The 27015-nt window shown below is 39.2% G+C and overlaps 1 protein-coding gene across 6 annotated transcripts in view; it reads right to left on the bottom strand.

Annotated features, from left to right (window-relative positions):
• LOC108280849 (syntaxin-1A) overlaps positions 1 to 27015 on the bottom strand; it is a 105236-nt gene that overhangs the window by 21762 nt on the left and 56459 nt on the right. For all 6 annotated transcript variants that reach the window (XR_008393059.1, XM_017496301.3, XM_017496303.3 and 3 more), the window contains exons 4-6: positions 11852 to 11926; positions 7469 to 7542; positions 6650 to 6758 (exon numbers count right to left, since the gene is read on the bottom strand). Coding sequence is in view for 5 of the 6 variants with exons in the window: in XM_017496301.3 (XP_017351790.1) it covers positions 6650 to 6758; positions 7469 to 7542; positions 11852 to 11926 (258 nt within the window). In the remaining variant the exon portion in view is untranslated. The remainder of the gene's footprint in view (positions 1 to 6649; positions 6759 to 7468; positions 7543 to 11851; positions 11927 to 27015) is intronic.

Here is a 27015-nt window from a genome sequence, read left to right as displayed (position 1 = left end):
AGGGTTAAATAAAGCAAGCACATAAAGGTCAGTTGTGTCAACAGCAAGTGTATTGTAAACCAAAAACGGCCCAACTGCTTCATTTAAGGTGTTTTTGTTTTGTTTTGTTTTTTTTACAGCATTTGGAATCTGAGCCAAAATTGCCCAAACACATCCAATCACATTTAAATGACTTGTGGCTAGTCTTGGAGCCAGAGGTCTAGCTTTCTCTAGACAGTCTGGTACGTTTAATCAGGAAACATGGCCAAGAATTGCCTGCTTTCACAAGTACAGACCCTTTGACTGACATTTTGAACCAACCACGTGACTTTTCATATGATCTGACAGGAAGTACTCAAGGGTATCTTTGCCAGAGGTTAAATAAATCAATGAAGAAAACAATTAGCTATGTGACTTTACAAAATTTACAAAACACAGAATGTCAATAACTGCCATTACAATCACAAAAAAAGCCAATGTGAGTTTGAGCCAAATTTCCTCAGTTTTGAGCCAGGGATAAACTGCCTCGAATACTAAGACAGATAGCAAGACTGAGCCGACCGCTCAATAGACAGCTGTCATCATGCTAATCCACTCTCTCGCGCTATGCTACTTACAGTATATGTGGTATCACACAGTCGTCTTACATACAGGCCATGCTGAAATAAATGTTAAAGCATTTTTCCATCATTAGAAAAATATAAAAAGTTCACAAAAGTCAGTTAAATAGTGTCAGCTTGCTATAAAATCTTGCTAAGCTAGCTAAGTTAAGGACTGATACTAGAGTATCTAGGAGCTGTCTACAGTAGGCAACAGGGTGTTAAAATTAGCTTCAGAGCTAACTGGCTAGTGTTGCTAAGCATAAAGAGCAGCTAGCATGGTCGGTCGTAGCTCCTAGAAATGCATACAAATATGTATTAAGAAGAAAATAGGATAAAATAATCCAGCATTTCACAGAGGCTATTAGCTAGTTACCTGATACAGGGCTGATAGCATGCTTAAAAACGCATTTACTTTTTTTTGATTGAGACTGTTTTAAGATAATGGCATACTTAATAATAATAATAAAAAAAAGAAAACAAAACAAACAAACAAACAAAAATACAACGTTTTTAAAGGAATATTTTCCCCCAAGATGCTAGCATTGATGCTAGCACTGCTGCTAACAATGAATTAAATTTACTACAAAGGCTGGTTAGCAAGATTATAACCCCATTTCATCATTATTAGCATCACTACTTAGCATTTTTAAAAAAATAAGTACTCTTTTATGATAATACGTTGTTGTTGTTTTTTTGTTGTTGTTGTTTTTTTTTAAAAAGAGTGCTATGTTCAGTGTATTAGCAGCCCACCTAACCCCCACCTACCCCTGCCTCGTGGCTTTTAGTGGTCAAAAACTACCTATGAGATCATAGAAGAACAAATTAGTTGATGTCTAAGGTTCTATTAGACAAAGTGCAGCTCCATTAGACCACCTCCTGACGCGTTATGATCTTAAGTCAGTCACAGCGGGTAAAAGCTGCAGACCAACTGTCCTCTGACATTAGCCGAGCAATTACACACAGTGCGCTTGGTAAAGACGTATGCGATTGTGGTAAAGAGGACGAGTAAAAGCATTTGAATAAAGGTACGTGATGTACTTGTGCATCAAGTGAGAGCGACTGCCAAAGCGTGATAGTTTAAGTGTGTTGGGGGGGGGGGGGGGGGGGGGGGGGTTTCGATAAAGGCTAAACACAACCATTAAGCAACAGCAGCAGTGCATGTGGGATGCTCCATAATTAGGATGGAAGAATCTTGTGTGGGACAGGATGGAGGGAGGAGAATGGGGGTGTTGGTGGTGTTGGCAGAGATGCAGAGTATGCAGAGGTGGAAAGCCCTCACGACTGTGGAGACGAGCAAATGAGCAGCAATTAGTGCTGGAGAAAAAGCTGTTAAGCAGCCCAGCGAAGGCAGTCTACCCACGCTGGAGGATGCACGTGTACATATAGACACATTCACACTCACATACACTGCTTGTGCACATTCTGATATACTGGAAAGCACATGTGCTAAGTGCTAAGTACTAGCCACAAAGCAGCTCAGGGTAATATTTTAAACAGGATGTAATAATGTAATAACGACATAAGTCCCACATGGAAGCACATTAAATATGTTTATATTGAAGTTTGAGTTTAGTCATGTGTCTGGTGCTAATTTATTGATTGGTACTGTATTTTCATTATTCCTGTGAGAAGTTAGAGGTTGTCTGACGTTGCTAGCGCAGTTCAAATGAAGCAAGCATCTTTTCACACACCACATCATTAATGAAAAAAAATCCAACATAGAAGTAATGGAGACTCAAATTTCCAGAATGCAGTGCAGCTATAGGACTCGGCTTGGCTAATTAGCGATCTACGAGATGGCAAGAGTGATGTTGACGTCAGGATTAGCTTGAAAGTTGAAGCTTTGGCCGCGAATCTGTTTGAGTGTACAGATGAATAAGTGAGAGAGCTGGATAGACTGAAGGAGTAAAGCACTGCTGCATCGCTATCTTTAAGTAGAGAGAGCGAAATCCCACTGGCTGCATTATCAGCTGGTAGCTGAAAAGCATTGTGGGTAAAGTATGAAACCATTAACCAAAGTGAAAACTGACCAATGTGTAAATGAAAGAAGTTGAAACTAAAAATGCCAGCTCAGAATTTCATTGTAAAATAAACCTTCCATACACCATATACACATACGCCTACACTGCATAAGCCCAACACACACACACACACAAACACACCATTTAATGGTTTGCCATTCATTTAGGAGGACCGTGAGACACCAGTGCGTTGCTATGGAGACGTCAACCAGGGGAACCCGATTGGTTCCTTAATTCAGCCATATCATTAAAATGGAGTGATGAGCTTTCAGCAGGTTCAACTTGCACCATCGTTCACACTTTGTCTCGCAACATTTCGCTGCATTACACAGACTTGGAACGTTAAACATGGTGCAACAGCCAAAACGTTTGCAAGTGTCTATTTATGACATACTGGCCATCCTAATGTGCACAACAATATCCTGTTGTTGTAACCACGTACAATGTCTGTGACTTTCTATTAAGGGTGTGATGCAACATCCCTATCTGTGTCTGTATTTAGATTTAAATCTACAGTGGGTGTGGGCTAAATTGGATGATATATATATATATATATATATATATATATATATATATATATATATATATATATATATATATATATATATATGAACCCTACACCGTGGAAATACTGGAAAACACTGGAAAACCCAGAGGTAGAAATACCAGCACTATCAGCATGGTGTGGGATTCCTGTCTCTGACAGTTCCTCAACCTCAGCGACATCACTCGGGTTCATAATTGGTCGGCATTTACTAAGGATTGCTGCGTGGTCTTATTTTGTTCCACAAGCTTCCCATCTGACTGCTCAATCACACCCTCATAGGAGTAAAAACCTCCTGCTCACATGACTTTTTCGTTGTATTCAGAGAGAACCACACCTCCAGTCTCAATCAGATGCCTAGATGCCTTGAGAACCTTTCTGGCAAGCTTTCACCGATAAATAAATAAATAAAAATATAAATGAATAGTGTGTCCTATTCATATCTGTTTACAAGCCATTATCTGTCCATATAATGTATTCATATTCGCTTGCATTCCTACTTCATGGAAATGGTCCGAAAATGGTTTCAAATGCATACACCTTGGTTTGGCATAAAGGAACTCGATTACTTTGAGATCCATTAAATCCATCCGTCACTGGGATGGTATTTTAATTGAAGTTGCTCTAGGAATGGGAGCTCTAGTCTGCAATTGATTTGCTTTGTTATAACCCTAGAGTCCTCGTAATTGTGTGTTCGCTGGAGTATTTTGCTCTCTGTAGAAATGCAATCTGGCTTCAATATTATTTGAATGCCAGAGGGATCCGTGCATAAAAATCATTCGGGGTGAATATTAAAGTCGCCACATTTTTATTTCCCTTCATCCTCCTTCCACAATTATTACGATAACAAGGTGCACATTTCACGGCCTGATGACGCAATTGCTCGCCCTGATAAGGCCCAGACATTCAGTGAACAAACAGCAGTGCTATCATTCGCGTCACTGAGTGCCCTGTGAAGACGTACAAGCAAATGTATGAGCAAAAACTTTTTTTTTTTCGAAACCAACAGGTGCTCGCCTAAAGGTTTTCCACAAGTTCAGCTTTGTATTTAGCTCGGTAAGTGTGTGTAAAATTAGAACACTGAGGTTACATCAGTGGAAATGTCTAGCAGAGCCAGAGCAGAGTTAATTAACACAGAGCCGGGGGAAGGTCCTGGTTCCAGCAAGCCCGCACGCCACTGTAGAATAGACTCTGTTTTAGTGGTGCATGTCTCTTATTAAAATTTATAATGCTTTAAATATTCTCATCAGGATATGCTGAATAATGACAAGGCTGAGTAGAGGGAAGTGTGAATAGTCAGTATTCAGACGTCAAAATTAATTACAAATTTTGCCCAAAACAAGGCATGTCTTGTTTTCGCAAACAAAACATTATGGAAAGCCATGAGCAAAATATTTGGAAAAGCGCTGTTGAATTATTCTGATTGTTGATTTTTTTTTTGTCAGTAGTACCAGTGCTGTAACTCAAATCACAGGTTTATATTTTTTTCTCACATTTACCAAGGGTGCCAATATTAGTGGAGGGCACTCTATATATACAATTAGATCATTATATATATATATATATATATATATATATATATATATATATATATATATATATATATATATATATATATATATATATATATATATATATATATATATGTATATATATGTATATATGTGTGTATACATATATGTATGTATGTATGTATGTATACACACACACACACACACACACACACACACACACACACACACACTGATCTAATTTTTCTCTTCACTTCCTCAACTTCCCTGCCGCCATTGAATTGTGGTCAGTTTTTCCAATGACCAGACCAGCTGGTGACTTTAGTGCCAACGCCTCAACCTGCTGTGTGTGTGTGTGTGTGTCTGTGTATGTGAACTCAAAGACCTAGCTAGTGCAACCCTGAGAATGAATGGCACACTCTACACCAAAGTCCTTACAATTCTTAACACCAATTCTTACACACAGTCTTTAAATAAAAGCTGACAAAAGCCACGCTGTCTGAGAGTTCGATCAATTCCAGCACAAACGAAGTATGTTCAGCCCCCTGGTGCTCGTGAAAGAGCAGACGGAAGGCACTAAGAGCCTGGGGTTGCTTGCTGCAGCCTGCACGCTGAAGCCTGCCAGCCAGGTCGAGGCAGATTAGCATTTTTCCACTGCACCCCTAAAGAGAGCCCATAAACACTGTCTAATACCTGACCAATCAGATTAATGAACCATGCCATGACATTGATTGGTTTAGGGATTTGAAAGCTCTGCCTGTAATAAGACACAGAAGATACATGTCGGACCCGATACTAAGCTAATCCTACAGTATTTGATTAACTAGATTCAGTTCAGATTCCAATTAAACGTCTCAGGACCTTATGCGATGCTAACCTTTCCCATTAATTTTACTCCAGTTAATGAATAGATCACGAGTAATATACTGTCAGGTGGATCTCAGCGAATCACAAGGCCGCTAGTAAAAATTGAGATATATGTTTAAAATGCACACTATACTTATCTTTGCATCTTCAGTAGACAATATCAAGATTAACTTTTCCTAGCTAAGCTAGACTCAGGAGCTCACACACCAGAACAACTTTTAGAGATTTTTAGAGCAACTACTAGAGCTTGGTGAAAATCAGTTTACTAATATGAGCATTTCATGTGGATTACAATATTGTCGATAACTTCATGACAACTGTAATATTCAACACGATTTGAGAGCAGATCTGACTCTCAGTCAGCAGCCAATCAGATCAAGCTAGGGATCAGAAACGTCTGGAATTGATTATTCACGTCCACCAATGAAAATCGCTGGAAGGCGGAGCTCCCACACCTTTCGCATGATTATTTTGTTAACATTTTTTGTATTTTACTAAAAAGACGATTGAAATAGACTGTTTCTACAGACCTACTACAGACTGTTTCTAATGAACTTTCTTTTACTGTCACACTATCCGTCATTACCCAGATGAGGACGGGTTCCCTTCTGAGTCTGCTTCCTCTCAAGGTTTCTTCCTCATATCATCTTAGGGAGTTTTTCCTCGACACCGTCGCCACCGGCTCGCCCAATAGGGATAAATCCACACACTTAAAATCTCTATCCTGTGTTTATATATTTCTGTAAAGCAGTCCATTGTTAAAAGCGCTATACAAATAAAATTGAATTGAATTATTGTTTTTTTTTTTAAATGTGATTCGACAATAATTATGTTTCCTATGTGTTCTATTTGATAAATTTGTCCTCATACCACACGCAAGGCTAAAAAACGCACTTCCACAGATGTATCAATTGAACGTGATGCGCAAGGATTTTGGTGAAAGTCAGACAGAATCCGCATGATGGAGGAAAAAAATGAGACAAGATACTGATACCGAACATTTCGCCGTTATTGTAAGAATGTTGTCATCTCCTCCCAATCCCCAGCATTTCCTGACTCTTCCTCCTATTGTCATTACGTGTCTATTCATCTACAGTAAATAGTTTCAGCTGTATGTGCACTCACTGATCTCCAGCTGTCTCTGGATCCGGCCCTTGCAGCGCTCCCGGTAACTCGATTGCGTCGCATTGTACTCGGACATCACCTCCACGAATTTACGTGACAGAGTGGAGTGCTGGGAAAAGCAAATGGAGGAATCATAAACGTCAAAACGTGAAATGTCCTTGTATTGATATGAGAATAAATTCAACACTTTATCTACACTACAAGCTCTACATGCTCTATTTTCATGCAGGTGAAAATGTCATTGAGTGCTGTACCACCGGCAGAGCCTGCTCGGTATACGAAATGATACCGAGTTACAGCCTCGTATTGCACTTCATGGAAGAAGCTTGATATTTTATTGATGCAGTAATAAAAATATACGCAGCGATTTTATAGTTTAATAAGGCTGGTTCAATTTCGTGCATATAATTTTTATGCTTCTTGTATTATTGTTTTAATTTAAAACAAGATCCATATCAAATTCCTTATTTGTAATTAATATACTATTAAATATATTGTGAAGTGAAATCTAATCAGCTAATCTAATGCCGCCAGCTTTAACACTCTGCTTTAAAAAGGTGGTGAGTTGATTAGACTGGATATCACCTAACTGTACCTACAACCCTTGGTAATTTATTCATTCTAACCGTATTCATCTATTCATTCTAAGATTAAATCCACACACACTAATGCCGTGATCGTACGTGTCATTTTTGCGTTTGCATTATTACGCATTATTATAATGGCAAAAACAACATTTTATGTCACATGCACGTATCACAGTACTTCCAGTCTAGCCCTGGGTTTGTGTCTAAATTAGCATTGGTCAAGCTCACTCACTTGTGTCTTCCGTATCCTCAAATCAGCTGAAGACCTGTTCTGTCCTTCCTCCTGCTCGATGGTCTGCTGGATACCTGGGAGAAAAACACCGCGCACTCAATATACGATATAAGATATGAGACACAGTATAAGATAAGATAAGTCGATGACTTGACATCTAGCTTCAAGTCTTAATTTTTGCCGGCGTGGTCAGAGATTTGAACTCAAAACACTTTCCGCAATATTTGATGAAACTGCAGCAGTGCTTACACGGAAAATTTAGTTGCTTAAATGTCATACTATGCTCTATAATCTACACACGACACTTTGTACTTGAGTATGTTGTGCTTGTTCGTGCTTGGGTTGCACCCTTTCATCTCGAACACTAAGATGTACCATGCGGTATCTCCAAATAAGCAAAAGGTCCCATTTTTAAAAACTTAAATGACATTTTTTTGTCAATGATCCACACTTAGTACATCATCTGGGTGTCAATGGTGCACTATATCAACACTGTTCTATTTCCCGTGGCATCCCAGGCTCTGTAAATAAAAGAAAATACAAAGAAGGCATACACTAGCATACAAGCATTCACATACAAGAGTATGTGATTTGCATGCATGGCTTTGGAGGAAATGCTGAAGGTATGGGCTTGTATTTATTTTACATCACATCATTTAGATATGTGAAAGTCTCTAATCTAATGTGTTCGAACACATACAGTCTATACACAATACACACAACCTGATGTTAGCTTTCTGTATTTTGTCTTGGTTACTGTTTTGGTCCTGTCTCTGGCTGTAGTCCTGATTGGTTTGTTTCCCAATTGTGTGGACCTGTTCTGTGTTTATTCCAAAAGTAGCAACAATATCCACAGGTGGAGGAGGAGCGACGACGTCCTCGCCAGAGGCAGGTGGTGGAGTGACGACATCTTCATCGGAAGCAGTGCAGTGAGTACTTGCTAGAGTCAGGATGACGCTATGACTTCTTCATCAGAGGTGGAGCAGCAACTCTGGCAATAATGGTGCTGGTCTTTCCGTACTACGCTGCCTTGCCGCTAATCTTGTAGTAAACGCAGAACAGGCGCACACAATTGTGGAACAAACCGATGACATTACGAAGGGTTGAGATAGGACCAAAATAAAACTGCTTGCCGCATGGGAACTGTGAATCTGTGACGATCTCCAACTTGCTGCCCCATACTTCCTTCTCTTGTTCTTAGTGTCCTTTCTTGTCATCACACAACCAATCATCGGTTAGGAATAATGGAGTACTTCCATGGCAGTGACTGTTTTTGGCACAGCAGTGGTTAAATGTTAGCCATGTCAGTGTGTGTATATGTGAGTGAGCATGTCATGCGCTTGCTATGTTGCTTGTTCTTAAATGGAGGTGGCTCTGAACATGTTCGACAGGTCATACAAGCTCATACATGACTCAAATGTCAACTCAAGCGTGTCTTTCCTCACAGGAGACAACTGTGTGGAAAACCACTAGAGCAGAATGTCACCGAATTGAGGGACCTTGGGAAAGCTCTGGGTGTTGTCTGCACATTCATTCAAGGGGGGTACATTTGACGTCTGTAGTGTACATCTCGAAGTGCATTATCAGATTCGTATACCACTTGTGCTGCTGAATTCTTGATTCTGATTGGTCAGAAGGTGTCGATTGATGTTTTCGACTTACCCAGGGCTTTATATAGCAGACACCCCATATTAACGGATTAAAACTTCCTTCGTTAAAAAACTGTCGATAGGGTAAAGTTCTGTGATGAGACGTTTATTGAACAGTTTCGGACAGAGTCTGCAGTATCAACACACTGTAAGATTAAAACGCTAAGCTAAACACACTGGTGATCAATGGAATGACTGCGTCTAGCTGTTATAATGAAGTGAGAACAGGAACTAGCATGTTGGTTTCGCAAACGTTCCACAACATTAAACTTAACAACACATGTCGTGCTTTAATAAAGAGAAATGATTAACATTGCCAAATTTCGGTGGTATAAGAGAAATAAAACACCTGACATGCTACCACAGGAAAATGATCGACTTCCTGGTGGTAACAGTAACTCCGCCTTCGTGTCTGGTCACACCAGTCTTTGATTATTTTCCTATAACGGCACACCCTGTTATGTATTACTTCCTTACTTGCTTAATAGCATACAGATTTTTAATGAATTCAGGAGGATCGTCAGTCGTCCCTGCCTCCAGGAATCCATTCAACAATTACAGCTTCTCTAAATCTCTAAATCGCATGCAAACGCATGACTGAGAACATTTCTATTTGTAACAGCTGACACAGAAGTGATGTGACAGCGAAAAAAAATACTCGACAAAAGTAAATCCAGCCCTGACAGGCGCACATAAGAGCTTTCAGTCGGTGGTTCTCAAAGTGGAGTCTGCAAATGTTTATAACCAGGAGCTTCGCAGTTGTATTCTTTTTTTTTTTTACTTTTAATCACACAATAATACAATGCTGGAGACTGCTATCAAAGTTGTTGTGGTTAGTATTTATTTATTGCAGTTAGAAGCCTTCTTGACAGGACACATGGTGTAATCTAAAGCCCAATAACTTTAAAAACACATACAAAGGATATTACTCTTTGAGCATTGAGAGCTGACTCGCATACTGTACGTGAGACGTGCCCCCCCCCCCCCCCCCCCCAATATATCTACCTACTCTGTCATTACACGTTCTTTATTTATTCATTTATCTTCAATAACCACTTAAACGCTTCCATGGAAACCTCTTTTCAACATCTGAGGAGTTTGTTCATTTGCATGAACGGTTAGACGCATGTTTGACTCTCGGCTGTGTGAACGAGGCGAGCGCATTGTGGGAGGAGATCAACTGTCCGGATAAACAGAAAGAAATCTTCTTAATGAAGCAGACACGATGGCACAATACCAGTGCAGGGATGCTTACTGCTTTTTTTCACTGCACAATTGTAGAGCCTTGCTATGAATTATCGAAAAACATTTTACGAAATGCATAAAATGTGTGAAATTTTGTTTGTTTTTGTTTGTTTGTTTGTTTGTTTTTTTGCAAAAGAGACGATTTTCATGAGCCGATTTCAGATTTAGTTCAGCAAAGAAGAACGAAGACATGTTATTAAGTCTTATACTTTGTTAAGTTTAAGGAAAAAAGGTCATTAACTGTTTTTGAGTTGAATTGTTGGTGCGCCAAGTCAAATGATCTGATTCGCTGGAAAGACCCGAAATTGCCATTATTACACTGGGACCACTTGTTTATAACGATTGGCTCCGTTTTTGTTTTTGTTTTTTTGTCCAAAGACACGACAGTCCCGCATTCATTGAAATGCAAGACAAAAGTACACTGAATGGCCAAAAGTATGTGGACAACTGACCATTAGACCCATATGTACCCATTCTAAATGCATGGGAATTAATATAGAGTTGATCCACCCTTTGTTCTGATATCATTGTTCCTGTATTATTATAACAAATGGTGGACAAAAATGTAAACACTACAGCTAAAGTGTAGATGTTGGTGCTTCACTATACCTGCATAGATAATAGCAGTCACAAAAATACTATTAACAAGTGCAGCCTTTGAAATTATTATTATTTTTTTTCTTTTAAAAGTGAGCAAACGTACAAAAGAAAACAATACAAGGAAATGATGATCAGTGATTGTGTTCTCGGGCTGCCATCGTCCCTGAAGCTAAACAGATAACCATCGTCTTGGCTTGGACGGTTATCACACTGTGAATTTTCACACCTAATTCATTTCAAAGGAAAAAGCTGAAAACATTTGAGACAAAAAAAAATTAAAGCCTGGAATGAGATAACTGTTAAATCCTCTTTGCTAACAATACATAGTAACTGACACCAACTGGGCAAAGACAGACACACACTTTCTCAGAATAACAACAGACGAACACAACAGGAAGTAGTATTGCTGCACAGATCATCACACTCCATGTGTGTCTGTGTGCGTGTGCGAATTTCTCTCTGCTTGACTGGCCTAATAAATGAAACCAGACAGAACAGGGAAAATATCCCCATGTGGTTCCTGCCATCTCTCATCCATTGCACCCCTGTGCCCGTTTGTGTGTCTCACTCCCTCCACCAATCAGCTCTTTCATTAGCCTGTCATATGGCTGCAGCTGTGCTGTGGAGGCTAGAGACTGAAATACATTAGGAAGCAGCGCCTCCACCCTCACGTTAACTATTCATTACTCAGTAGTCACAGCTATCGCAGTGACAATAAGAGCCGATGCCCAGTACCGACAGGGAAGCATTCTATTACGCTCGTCTCGGATGTCTCAGATTTAGCGGAAGGAGAAAGGCAAAGGGTTTATTTATCGTTATGAATAGAATTGAGCATATTTTTTTTTTTAAATTAAAGTGTTGTAATTAGATCTGAAGAGCAAGGACTCACTCTTTAACTTGGAGCGCACTTTGTTAGCCAGCTTCTTGATGTCTGTCATCAGCTCCTCCAGTTCTGTTTTTGTTTCTGTGTAAAAATAGACAAAAAGAAAAAGAGCAGAGGAGTTAGAATCATTTACATGGTCTGTCTTACTGAGAAGGGTCTTTTCGCACTCCATTAACTATCCAGCTAACATTAGCATTGAATATTATGTAAAAAAAAAAAAAAAAAAAAAAACTCTCAGAAATCCTGTCAGGTTAATGCATGATAGCTTTCTGGCTAGCTTTAAAAGTGAACATTGTTTGACATCTGGAAATTTGACTTCTCTCAGAAATCCTGTCAGGTTTTTTTAAGTTAACTTGAGGTAAAAAAAAAAATATATATAAATATTATAAATTATTATTACAAACTCCTTTCAGAAATCCTTTCAGGCTAGCATAGGTTAGCTAGCTAGCTAAAATTACCAATAAAATGATCAACATTTATGCATATACTTTAATTAATTTCAAAAATTCTGTCAGGCTATCTTGAGTTAGCTAGCTAGCCAACATTGACACTCTGAAAGTATGAATGATTATGAAAACAGTCAAGGTAGTTAATGTTAGCTAGTTGGCTAGTGTTAGAAGTGAGCACTTCAAGCTAGCTTGAGTTACCCAGCTACTGTAGCTAACATTTCCAGTGAAATTATCAACAGTTATGACTGATCAAGCTAGTTGATGCTAGTATTAGCAGTAAATGGTTTTATATATAATATTAAATAAGAATAAGCATACATATATATATATATATATATATATATATATATATATATATATATATATATATATATATATATATATATATATATAAAAATATATATATATATATATATATATATTTATATATATATATATATATATATATATATATATATTTATAGAGTCCTCTTAGAAATCATCTTATGTTAGCTAGCTAGCTCAGAAGATCTGTAAAATAAATAAATAAATAAATAAAAATCCACATATGAATTCCATATATTGAATTTATGACACAATCATTTTTAACAATACTCAAAATACTCAATATAGATCAAATTACCATATGCTCAATACTTTATATCTCACATAATCACAATTATTAGCAATATAAACAAAAGTCAACTCTTTCCAATGATTGGAGGATCATATGCAGGTGTGGTGTGTGTACACAGGTAGGAATATTAGTGTGACTAAAGGATAAAAGCCATGTCATGGTGAGCGACTAAGTGTGTGTATCGTACACACACTCTGTGTGGTAGGCTGTCCTTGAGTCATGGTTTCCATGTGTGCCTCCGGGGGCGCACACTGGCATTATCACATGCACTGCTCAACTCACACACACACACACACCACACACACACACACACACACACACACACACACACACACACGACCCACTTACAGGTCCTGGGATTTTATGAGGTTAAATACTTCTACTAGAGCAGTATTTTAAAATCACAAACAGAATTCTTTCACCAATTTGCTCAGACAAAAGAGACTTGTATTCCTGTTTCACATCTGAACTACTCTTGTGATCACTGTATCATGCACATACTGTATACTGTATGTGGTTTAGCTTTGTGTGTACGTTTTACTGTAAATGATGAGGTTGCGGACTAATTTCAAACAAATAATTTATTTAAGTACTATTAATGCTGGAGGAATTTAAAGTGGAAAATCAGTTAATAGTGTTGTTGTGACAAGCAAGTGTTATTGCATCGTAGATATTAAAAGCCAATCGTTTTTCAGTATGCAAATGTGGGCTATGCAACACTGGTTTATCATAAGAAGTAAACAGGACAGGGTGTATAAGGCCCCATCCATGTATACGGTGGTGTTTGGGCCTCCCGTCTACACAAAAACAACATTTTAGATCAGCAAAAAAATGAAGCTTTTTGAAATCACCCTCCAGAGTGGAGAAATTTTACAACTCTGGACAGGAAAAATGCATGTTTTTGAAAACCCTCATATAAATCATGAAAATGCGCATTTCCACTGCAGGTTTGTTTGTGTTATGAATGCGCTACAGCTTGTTTATCACTGCTGCTGATGAGGCTGTTACTTTGTGGTCTATAATTTTTTATTTGGTAATGTGTTTGCATTTTAATTTCGGTTTGATTTATTATTACACCCTCTTGCGGAGGTGCCAGAATATGCTATGGATTGTACTGCTCCTGAGTCTAGTGCTCTAGCACTACAAAGCACACTGAGAGCTGAGATTTGTGGATAAGACCTGGGCAAACACTTTGTATTCAAGAAGTGTAACCTTAAACAGTAGTTCCTCTTCATCACCAGTGCACACATGTGAATCCTTGTGTTTGTAGTTTTTTTTGTTTCAGAACTTGCCAAATTTTGTTATTTTTCTTTCCGTTGTATTTCACCTTCTCTACCAGTCAATGCGCATGCTCTTAATGTTATTCTTGAGGTGTTTGACATAACAGTTTAGAACATTCTATCACATGACATACTCATGTCAGTGTTTCTGATTTTTTTTGTGTGTGTGTGGACAGTGATATTCATAAAGCTGCCATTTGAATAGATGGCAGTAATGCCGCTGCGATATGAATAGACAGCAGTAATGCCACTTCTATATGAATAGACAGCAGTAATGCCACTTTCATATGAATAGACAGCAGTAATGCCATTGCCATATGAATAGATAGCAGTAATGCCGCTGCCATTTGAATAGATGGCAGTAATGCCACTGCCATATGAATAGACAGCAGTAATGCCACTGCCATATGAATAGACAGCAGTAGTGCCACTGCCATATGAATAGGCAGCAGTAATGCCACTGCCATATGAATAGACAGCAGTAATGTCACTGCCATATGAATAGGCAAGTAATGCCACTGCCATATGAATAGACAGCAGTAATGCCAATGCCATATGAATACATAGCAGTAATGCCAATGCCATATGAATACATAGCAGTAATGTTGCTACAGTATAAAAAGATGGCAGTAATGTTGCTGCCACATAAATAGATGGCAGTAATGCTGATGTCATATAAAAAGATGGCAGTAATTCTGCTGTCATATAAAAAGATGGCAGTAATGCCGCTGCCATATGAATAGACAGCAGTAATGCCGCTGCCATATGAATAGATAGCAGTAATGCCGCTGCCATATGAATAGATAGCAGTAATGTTGCTGCCACATGAATAGATAGCAGTAATGCCACTGCCACATGAATAGATAGCAGTAATGTTGCTACAATATAAAAAGATGGCAGTAATGTTGCTGCCACATGAATAGATGGCAGTAATGCTGTTGTCATATAAAAAAATGGCAGTAATGAAGCCATATGAATAGATGGCAGTAATGAGGCTACCATATGAATTGATGGCAGTAATGAAGCCATATGAATTGATGGCAGTAATGTCACTGACGTGTGTGTGTGTATGTGCACATATGTGAGCGTGTACACATTTACATATGAACCTTAAGACCCATGTGGCACCCCACCGATCAGGAACATCAGAGATGCCAGTAACCATCTGTCTGTGTTATCCTCTCGTGTGTTCTTTCCCCAGTTCTTTCCCTCTCTGCACTTCATTTTGTGATTTGTTGATTATAAGATTCTCAGTTGTCAGGTTATGTAATATGAATATGTCAAGATTTTCCTCCTCTTATTTTTCTCAATATCATTTGATCATTTCCTCCATTTCTCTTTCACAGAGGAAGAAGACAGGAACAGACAAGCTAACAGAAGGATGAGGTCAGGATGGAAGCTTGTAGATGACACGGGCATGTTATATAAGCGACGGAGTTAAAGAGACTGTTCAAACAGAAGGGAGCCAACCCATTAATCAACTTTCAGCTAACTGATAGAGAGGAAGGAGAGGGGACAGACAAGAGCAAGTGAGAGAGACGCACAGAGACAGAAATAGATCGAGAAACACATTGAGAGACAGATTTTGTGCAGAGAGAGTAAGGAAACCGGAATTCTGAATTCACAGCTATCATACACTAAGCTGATTGATTGAAGTAGGTTCCTTTAGAATTGCTGAAAATCGGGACGCAAAAAATGGCTAAATATTGACATTTTTACAGGCGTAAAAATAGGAGATGTGCGGAGATGTGAAGTTTTACAGTTTAGAACTATTGGCGCCCCAGTGCAGGATCACCAGTGTGGTCTACAGGATCATGTCCTACAGGTTTAAAACTCCTATGTGACGGAAACAGACGTTTCAGATAGAGTAAATGATAATTACACATTCCACCATTTTCAAATCGAATTCTCTACTTAGATAATATGTAAAAACAAGAACCGTTTAGATTCAGCTCTGTTCTGTTGTTTAATTTAATGGGAAATTTAGCTTGGAGCATGTCTCAACAAAAACAGACATATGTGTGGCAGTCTGTGAAAACCCATTAGATGTCTCTGTGGCTAAATTCAGGAAAACAAGTTTTTTTAAAAAATAGTTTTTTGGCCCAATTTATTTTTTTTCTGCCTGTAACATACTTTGCTTTCTACTTTAAGAAAACATCCCATTATTTCACCAAAATGAAGTGGAAATATATATGCTTTTACTCGCCTTCCTGCAAAGATCATGTTGTTTAAGGAGCTAGTAACTGTCTAAAACTCTCTAAAACCTTGTGATATCCTCACACAATGAATGTCACGCTTCAATCAAGGTGTTGAATGAATGAATGAATGAATGAATGCCTTTTATTGTCACTATACACATGTACAATGAAATTAAGAGCCACTCCTTTTTTGTTCCGTGCAAACATGTACATTCAATAAACAAGAAGAATAAACAGATAAATAAACAGATAAATAAACAAGATAAATAAACAAGATATTGGGGTGGATGGGGGAGGTACAATGACATGCACAGTTTTGAGACACTATATACATATGCTGTGAACTCAGTACATGTATGTGTTTATAATGGTCATAGCTTTCGGTAAGAAACTATTCTTAAATCTACTAGTCCTTGTTTTGATGCACCTGTAACGTCTCCCTGAGGGCAACAGATTGAACAGATCAAAGCCAGGGTGAGAGCTGTCCTTAATGATGGTTTTTCCTCTGCTGAGGCAACGGGAGGTGTAAATATCCATCAGGGAGGGGAGAGGGCAGCCAATGATCTTCTGTGCTGCTCTTACTACTCTCTGAAGCCTCTCCCTGTCTGCTGCGGTGCAGCTACCGTACCACACCGTGATACAGTAGGTCAGCAGGCTCTCGACGGACGAGCGATAGAAGATCAGCAGCAGATTGGATTGGAGTTGGATAGCTATGTGCAATGGAGAACATGGCATAAGCCTAATTAATTCAGTTCCTTAATCAGAAACTAAACTGCTGTCCCAAAAATCCACGATGTTCCTGCACCGGAGTCTGAAATGTACTTTATTTGAATTATTTACAGTTTAAAACTATTGGCGCCCCAGTGCAGGACCACCAATGTGATCTACAGAATCATGTCCTACAGGTTTACAAACTCCTAGCCTAGACCGGTGATCATGGAGGTGGTGATGCGGTGGTTCATGGGGTGAAATTGGCCTTATATAATCATGCTGATGTGTATGATACACAAGAGCACTGACAGCTTAGCTGCTTAAGCGTGTCATCTCATTCATCACTCACTAATTGGTTTGGATCTTTGGATCTTTGGTTTGTCACACTTGGCTCGTGCATATCTTGTCCGATGGAGCTGGATCAGACCTGGCCCTTTTACACCTAGACATCAGACAGTGATGAGCGACTGTATATTGTTTCGTGCTAAAAGCATCCCGATCGGAACACCAGTTAATTTAAATTAATCATGTTCAGTTAGTGCACACTCCCAATTCACACACCAACTGCCGATTTCCATCTTATTCGCAAAAAACTAATTATCTGTATGTTTCACAGTATTTCTAAAGTATAATGTTGCTAGGAGGTCGAGGAGCTTTGGACTTCGAATCCCATAAGCCCCTTTGGCAAAGGGCCTCAGCTGTAGCACACTGTGGTAATATGATATAATTGGAGCATCCGTGTGTGGCTATGAATGCCAGCTGACAATTCTGACAGCGCAGCACTGTCGGAGGAGATGAGTGTGTGTGTTAATGGGAAGAAAATTACCAGCACTCCGTCCAGGATTTATAGCACGCATAGCATCCTGAGGGATTTACAGAAATCGCAAAGTCCTGTTCAAACTAGAAATGTACAGTACTAACAAGTCAGCAGTGGAATTCTTCTGTGACCAGTAAAGAAAATGTTTTTCCCACAAAACGGAAAAGAAATACACATGCGCTATGGAGAAAACTGAAACTAGGGATAGTTTAGGACTGTAACCGAATATATACGAATACATTATTCTGAATTTTTGGTCTATTGTCAGTGGTTTGCTCTAGATGTCTGACCTACAGTAAACACTGCCTTACTAAGCTCCAAATTTCTACCACTAATCAATACAAACAGGCCCGAAATACACAAAAGGAATGTATTTTTATTTATAATCTCCACACTCCATATAGCCCACACAGACCACATTCTTTATACAGGGCTGAATATCTCTGCTGGGGTTTAAAAAAAAAAAAAAAAATTGAACTTGTGTGTTTATTGAACGTGTTTTCGGCATTCTTCAGTCCATTGTTATTATCTTACTGGAAACTCATAGCCCATGCCATTTCGACTCACAGCAGCACTGTGTCTCAGCTCCGTAGTAGATTCTGATCTCCATCAAAGTTCTGATCTTTCTGGAACATACCAAACTCAAAAACTATTTTAAATCTAATAAAATATTACTAGATGGCTGCTGTCAACTATAAACAACAGCAGCCTTATTTGGATGCTGTTTTCGTTGTTTTAAAAGATAATTAGCTAGATAGCGAGTGTACTCCGTCAAATTAGACTGAAAGCTTGCTAAAAAGTTCCACAGAGATCTAGTGGAGAAAAATTTGAAACTCAAATGATTCAAGTTCAGGAGTTGCGTAAGGCTATTGTACGTGCGGCAATTTGCTATTTGTTTATATGTTATGTGAATGAAACAATTACGTCATGAAACAAGCAAAGAAAACACTTCTGTGCTAGACAGCTGTACGGTTCAAGTCCAGATGCAGATATTTGGAGCACTAATCAGATACAGGTACAGATAAACAGATAGTGCCATTGCATTACACCCCTGGTATAGCTGAGTAAAAACTACACCCCCTTAAAGAAGGAGATTAACGTCACAATGTCAAACTGCCTCTACACCTGGTCATGAGTCCGGTATAACGCCAATTAAAGTCTGTGAGATGTTCAAAACTGTCAAAAATACAACGTGAATGCTTCGTTCATTAGTTTCATGCGAATGGAAATCTTTTCACTGTCTATATTTCAATGCCTTTGGCACCGGAAGTGCGTAACGTATGGCAAAAGTCTTCGCATTGTTTATCTTTGAAAAGTCATCGTGATTTTAAGAAACATTCCGATCATTCGGAGATGCTCAGGCATAATCTTGATGTGCTGCACTTTCTAGAAACTACCTGCCTAGGCCTCGGGTCCTTTCATAAGGTCTCTCTTCCTTTCGTTTTGATTTGGGCTCCATGGAGAGAATGAGCATGCCTTCAAAGACAGACACAGAGGGTCCAGATTAAATATGGACGATAGACAGGGAAGAGACGGATGCCGGGGCTTTGAAGTGGCTTTACACAAACACACACACACACACACACACACACACACACACACACACACACACACACACAATTATATGTGCAGAATTGCAAACAAATTACACTGAGTGGAAAGAAATTTGCTGTCATGCTCAAATGACTAAATGGGAAATGGAAACATTCCAACTTCCAAAAAGGAAAAAACAAAATGCAACAGGTCGATGCTACCAAACTATTCGAATTACGCTTCTACTGGCACAAAAACACAACAATTACTTTCTTATTTTCAAGCTTGAGAAATAAAGATCATTGCTTATAAGAGTCCCGGGGCAAAATTGTTACATCAATGACTAGAAAAGACCTGATTAATTAATGTATTGATGCCTCAGAGTATCAGTTGTTATAAATGTCAGTGAAATTCGATTATATATGTGTGTAATCCCTGTGTAGGAAAAGAAGAATGGTGACGTGTGTAAGAGTGAAGCAGCACGGCTTCGCTGAAATGCACTAATATATCATCTCAGTGATAACTGAATGATTAGGTTCGGCATCATTATTTTCAATTCAGCTTTAATGAGAATCAGATCTAACTGTTTGGAGAGGTGATACAAAAAGCAAACAACAAGCAGCAATTTTCAATCACAGATTTAATCATTTACGTCAGAGCCGTGTAATTACTATAATTTACTTCCGCGTGTCGCTCACGTACGGTACTGCATGCGAATTCAAGGAGAGTGTGTATACAATAGAGGGCTTATTGCTAGTGAATTAACATTTTAATGGACTTGTGAGAGTTCTGTCACTTTTTAGATTAATGTCACTACGTGATGTCGCAAGATAGTTTTAGCAATAACCTTCAAAAATGACAAAGCAAAATATTATAATCATATCTGCTGAAAAAAAGGTTAATAAAATGATCCGTTTAAGTTTATGATCTGTAGGCTAGCTACCTAACTAAGTTGTTGTTGCTTGTGTATGCGTGTGTGTGTGTGTAATATGATTTTTACACCTAGCACAATACAATATATTTAATTTACTTCTGGGTTTGTACAGCATTACAACAGTTCTAAAGGAATTCAATGGCATTTGGGTAAAGACTTGCTAGCCATTCTAAATTATTTGGATAATAACCCTATATATGGTGTATACATATACACCAATCAGCCATAACATTAAAACCACCTGTCTAATATTGTGTAGGTCCGCCTTGTGCGGACAAAACAGCTCTGACTCATCGAGGTATGGACTCCACAAGACCTCTGAAGCTGTGATGTGGTATCTGGAACCAAGACGTTAGCAGCAGATCCTTTAAGTCCTGTAAGGTGTGAGGTGGGGCCTCCGTGGATCAGACTTGTTTGTCCAGAACATCCCATAGACGCTCGATCGGATTAATCCTCGTGCACCACGTGTTCTGACACCTTTCTATCATAGCCAGCATTAACGTATTCACAGTAGATATTCTGTTCTAGCCTTGGGTACATCCACACATGCATCAGTGAGCCTTGTATGGCCATGAAGATGTCGCCGGTTCACTGGTTGTCCGTCCTTGGACCACTTTCTGTAGGTATTAACCACTGCACATTAAGTACACCCCACAAGACCTGCCATTTTAGAGATGCTCTGACCCAGTCGTCTAGCCATCACGATTTGGCCCTTGTCAAAGTCGCTCAGATCTTTACGCTTACCCATTTTTCCTGCTTAACCTCAAGAACTTGCTGCCTAATATATCCCACCCCTTGACAGGTGCCACAGTAATGAGATAATCAATGTTATTCCCTTCACCTGTCAGTGGTTTAATGTTATGACCGATGTGATCTGACGGTGTATGATTAAATGTGTGAAATCGGTGTTGTAGATAAAAAAAATAATCGTGCCGATGTATTAATTTCTTTCATTAGAAAACTAACATTTCATTTACAAAAAATTTTTTTTTTTAAACGGACGACTCGGAGCGAAATATTCCGAAAAGCAGCCGATAAGAGTCCAGCGTAGGTGTGAACTCCTTTAATCCTGTTTAAAAAGCATCTCAGGGAAATTCCTCAAGAAATCGCTCGAGAAAATGCCAAGAATACATTTCTGGAAATTCTACACAAAAAAAAAACGTGTCTACTTTGAAGATGCTAAAATACTAAATTATTTTTGATTTACTTTGGATTTTTTATCACGACATATGCCCCATAGTTCCATTTGTGTTACTCCATTGTCTTAATGACTTTATTATTATTCTAAAATGTGTGGGGAAAAAAATTAAAATAAAGAACGCATGTGTCTAAACTTTTGACCGGGAGTATGTATACACTTTTTTTTTTTTTTTGTACATGTAACTTCTGTTCACTTCTATAGAGCAACTGTTGGCAGGAAATTTCTCTCCGAGATGAATAAAATCGATCTTATCTTCTATTTTTATCATCTTAAACAAAAATAGCACTTAAATCTAGCGATCCTCTAACCCCTCTGTTAAACCATCACTGCTGAAATGGATTTACAGATTTAAATGAATACGTATTGGATAAAATACACGTCAGTTCACATTCCCGATTCATTTTCCTGCATCTTATTTTGTACAGTATATTTAGATTCTACACACACGACCGACCTATCTGAACGTATTCAAATACATTCACCAGCTTATAAAAAGGTGGCACACGTCTGTGTACGTGTGTGTATTTATAATACACACTTTGTGGGTGTGTGAAAGCAATATGAGCCCACAATTAGCAAACGCCATTGAGAGATGAATATAATATAAAGGGAATTGACAAAGGAATGAAAACTATAGCTGTTTATTCCTTTTTTTTTTACCATTTATTTTTTATGTTAATGCATTCCTGGCCTCAAAGGAACACCAAACACTCATACAGAGTGCATACACAACTCGGTTCAAGCCGCACTTCAAGCGATGAAATGAAGAAGATGCTAGCGGCAGAAGAGTCACAACTGAGTGAGGGCTTTTCATTTCACTGCTCATTACAACAGTCCTCTGATTTGCCTCGAGGCTCAACACACAACTCTGATATACAACTGCATCAGCAAGAAATAAAGAGGCGGAGAGCGTGAGCGATGCCTCCTTACTCCACAAATTGTAGACGCAGTTTTTCGCAGATCGGTGAACCTCTGCCCATCTTGACTTCTGAAAGACTCCGCCTCTCTATTATACTCTTTTTATACCCAATCATCTTACTGACCTGTTCCCAATGAACCTCCAGCTGTTTATTTTTACTAACCCTTACTTCTCCAGCCTTTTTCTTGCCCCCGTCCCAACTTTTTTGAGACGTCTTGTGGCCATCAAATTCAAAATTACGTTATTTATTTTCTTAAAACGGTACATTTCCTTCGTTTAAACATTTTACATGTTTTCTATGTTCTATTGTAAATAACATATGGGTTGATGAGTATTGCAAATCTGTTTTTTATTGACATTTTATACAGCGTCCCAACTTTTTGGGAATTGGGGTTGTAATGATTTTTGTCCATGTCAGTGATTTTCTAACATCCCTATCGATGACCCTCCCCCGGATCTTAAACACTTCCCAAGTCACGGAACACAAAATGGATGCTTTCTGCATACTTTGTGATTATTATTTTATTGTATTTTCAAACTGTTGCTGAAACTTTGGTTCACACCAGGGCCTCTTCGACCACTTGGACGGCATGTTGTGAATGAAGCGTGATCGTACGACCACGTGACGCAAACACCCGGGTTCGTAGAAAATACCACCCGCTAGAAACTCCCTCCTCCTGTGATCAGTTCATTTCATTGCAGTCCAGATGTGAGATTTTTATCAGGAGTCGTGTAAAAAATGTGTTACAGAATTTCCCTTCATAAACTAATCCGATCCAAATAGGGCTACTGTTAAACAATACGTTCTACATATTAGAAATTAGAACAAATATATATACTGAGACATAAATCACAGTTTCAAGGTCATTTCTATCTTTAACAGCAGATAAAGAAGGATGTTACAGTATATCATATATATTATTAGACAATTAGATATATATATTTTTTAAAACCTACAGTGTGTTTCAGGATTCGGATTGAGAGCCAATTAACATGTAATGTCTCATAACATTAAAAACACTGAGAGATGAAAGGAATAACACTGATTACCTCTTTACAATAGCACCTGTCAAGGGGTGGGATATATTAGGTAGCAAGTGACCAAGTTCTCAAAGTTGTTGTGTTGGAAGCTGGAAAAATGAGCAGGAACTGGAGCATGGAGCAGTGACCTGGACTGAGGAATCATATTTTCTATTATCATGTGGATGGCTGGGTACACGTGAGGCACTTACCTGGGGAAGAGATGGCACCAGGATGCACTATGGGAAGAAGGGAATTACGATGGCATTGTGATGCTCTGGGTAAAAGAAACCTTGGGTCCTGGCACTCATGTGGATGTTACTTTGATACGTAGCACCTACCTAAACACTGTCACAGACCAAGTACACTCGTTCATAGCAACGGTATTCCCGAATAGCAGTGGCCTCTCTCAGCAGGATAATGCGCCCTGCTACACAGTAAAAATTGTTCAGGAACGGTTTGAGGAACATGATGGAGAGTTCAAAGTGGTGACTCGGCCTCCAAATTCCCCAGATCTCAATCCGATCGAGCGTCTATGGGATGTTCTGGACAAACAAGTCTGATCCATGGAGGCAACAACCTCACACCTTACAGGACTTAAAGGATCTGCTGCTAACGTCTTGGTTCCAGATACCACATCACTTCAGAGTTCAGAGGTCTTATGGAGTCCATGCCTCGACGAGTCAGAGCTGTTTTGGTGGCACAAGGCAGACCTACTCAATATTAGGCAGATGATTTTAATGCTATGAATAGTGCACTTCTCATTCATATCTGCATTTGTATTCATTTAAAACTATATCTGAACATTCCAAATAGTAAACAAGTATTTATATTCTTTTACATCCCTAATAGATATACACTCATTTCTTCTCCTTTTCTCAAATATATGCTAGCATTGTAAAGTCCTTACAGAGACCCAGCATGATTATACAGATTTAGCTAATGCTGCTGCCCCAGATGCCATATATAAACAGGCAAATATGATCAGCATTGCAAAACCCATCGTCCTACTCAACCTCAGCAAGCCAAGTCTTTGGTTTATGGCTGACCATATCATTGTAGTGCAAATACTGCACCGGTGTTAACACAAACAGCACAATGTAGCAGGCTATAAATAATGGACGAGCTGAAAATCAGTAGCTCACCCTGGAGTATCGAGGGGATGTAGATAAGAAAGTGAATTTCAAGTTCAGCTGCAAGCGACGCTTGGGGAAGAAGTGAATGTGATTAGTGTGCTTGAAAAATCTTCAGTTATCCAAAAGCAGCCCCAGGTTGACCAGAGTACTCCGTATTAGACTCACGTAAAGATGGAGTGGTTAGAAAACATAATTGGACTCCAAGGCCACTTCGAACCCCAGTATAGGACTTTACCCCTCCGCAGTTCTCACACAACAGCATATAAACACTCCTGGGCCATTTAGTCTTTTGCAAAGTCTTGCCAAACATTGTTGTTGTCTAAGATGAGCACCTTGTTATTTCTGTTCGTCTATGATGTGTTTGACTCTCTGGCTGATTTGGTGTTTATTCCATTGGACTGTCCTTTGGCCTGATTGTACTGTGATCCCCTGCGATTTATTTTAACTACAGCACTGATTTGGATTTCGAGTTCACACTGTATTGGATTTGTATTAAAGTGGCTCTGGGCATGGATCGTCACTCTGTCTTTTACTTTCAGTCAGGTTTTTTATGCTGCTGTTAATGCACGCAACAACATTGTACAATGTACAAAGAAAGAGGATGGTAAGAGAATGACAGTTTATAGCTGCTATAACCTAAGAGAATGAAGGGAAATAACTTGTTTCATGGAGGTCCAATCTTAGAGGTGCAATTGTTGGCAAATTGCTATGGTATGACAGGAACAAAACTCTTTGAGACGTGCTGTTCCATCCATCCATTTTCTATAGCGCTTATCCTACTGGGTCACAGGGTACCTGTAGTCTATCCCAGGGAGCATTGGGCAGTGTGCCAATCCATCACAGGACACAATTACGCAACCATTCATACACTACGGACACTTTGGACACGCCAATCAGCCTACCATGCATGTCTTTGAACAGGGGGAGGAAACCGGAGCACCCGGAGGAAACCCCCCGCAGCACGGGGAGAACATTCAAGCTCCGCACACACAGGGGAGCAGTGGGAATCGAACCCCCGACCCTGGAAGTGTGAGGCAAACATGCTAACCGCTAATCCACCACCATTGTTGATTATTTTCCTATAAAGGCACATTTTATTCCTTAATAATTCCATTGGTTCATCTTCACGTAGCACAGCATCGGACTGATCGCTATTGTGACATAACAGTACATAGACAGAAAAATGAACGTATTATCCACGTGGATAAAGATCGTATTTGAGAGAGAGGAAGAAGCGGAAAGAGGGATGATCTGTAACTAAAGAAAGCTTACAAAGGAAATTTAGCATGGCTTAAGCTAATTAGATCGGCTGACTAAGAATTAATGACCGTAATGGAGGAACATTTGTTTGATACATCAGTGGAAATGGGATTTTAATGTAGCATCACGTGGCATTTCTGCATTTCTGAAAGAGAGATCCACTGGAGCAGTTGGAGCAGTGGCTCAACTTGTAATATCTTGCTGAAAATTAGGAATTAGGAATAGGGGCTTAATAGCGTTCAAAACAGTGTTACTATGAATACAGACTTTAATACACTGAAAAATACACACTATTAGCATCACATAAATATATTTAAATAAAATTGGTTTCACTCTGCTCACGTTGTATAATTTTTTCCTACAATCTTTTTTCATACATCAGATGCCATGAGTGTACCTTCTGCCATCGTTCACACATTTGAATGACCGTGTAATACGAAGCAACGTGATAACATGAAATAAAAATGACCTTATATGGCCATGGGCATCGTTTCAGCTCAGGACAGCTGGCATTTGCTGCTATTGTCAAGCAACTGTTTGATGCCAAAAACAACAGCGCTTCACTTTCGCATGTTCGCTGAGAGTAGGCTTAGGGTTGAGAGGCAGGAATTTGGCCAATAGTTGCTGCAAGCCTTTTAGAATCGACCAATCGGTGTGCGTGAAGGCGGGAATTACAGAGCGGGGTTAAAGCATTGCAAACATACGCACACATGATGCCGTATCAGACCATAAGCACATCATGATGAAACTAAAGCCAAAACCCCGGACATTTTCTCAAATTTAGATGCTTTTTTAAGGTCCCAAAAAGAGGACACGTCTGGGGGAAAAAGAGGACGTATGGTCACCCTAACGAAAGCATTTCAGAGAACAATTTGGGCAGTGGAGGCTCAGTGGTTAAAGGCTCTGGGTTACTGATCAGAAGGTCAGGAGTCCAAGCCCCAGCACTGCTACCACTGTTGGGCCCTTGGGCAAGGCTCTTAGCCCTCAATTGCTCAGCTGTATAAATGAGATAAATTTATACTGTGAGCCACGACAGGCAAGACAGAACCAAACCTATAATCATACATGCACGTGTTACATGCATTCCGTTACTCCC

Source organism: Ictalurus punctatus, chromosome 20, assembly GCF_001660625.3.
Source record: "Ictalurus punctatus breed USDA103 chromosome 20, Coco_2.0, whole genome shotgun sequence".
Lineage (NCBI taxonomy): Eukaryota > Metazoa > Chordata > Actinopteri > Siluriformes > Ictaluridae > Ictalurus > Ictalurus punctatus.
This window is presented reverse-complemented; position numbering and strand designations above follow the sequence as displayed.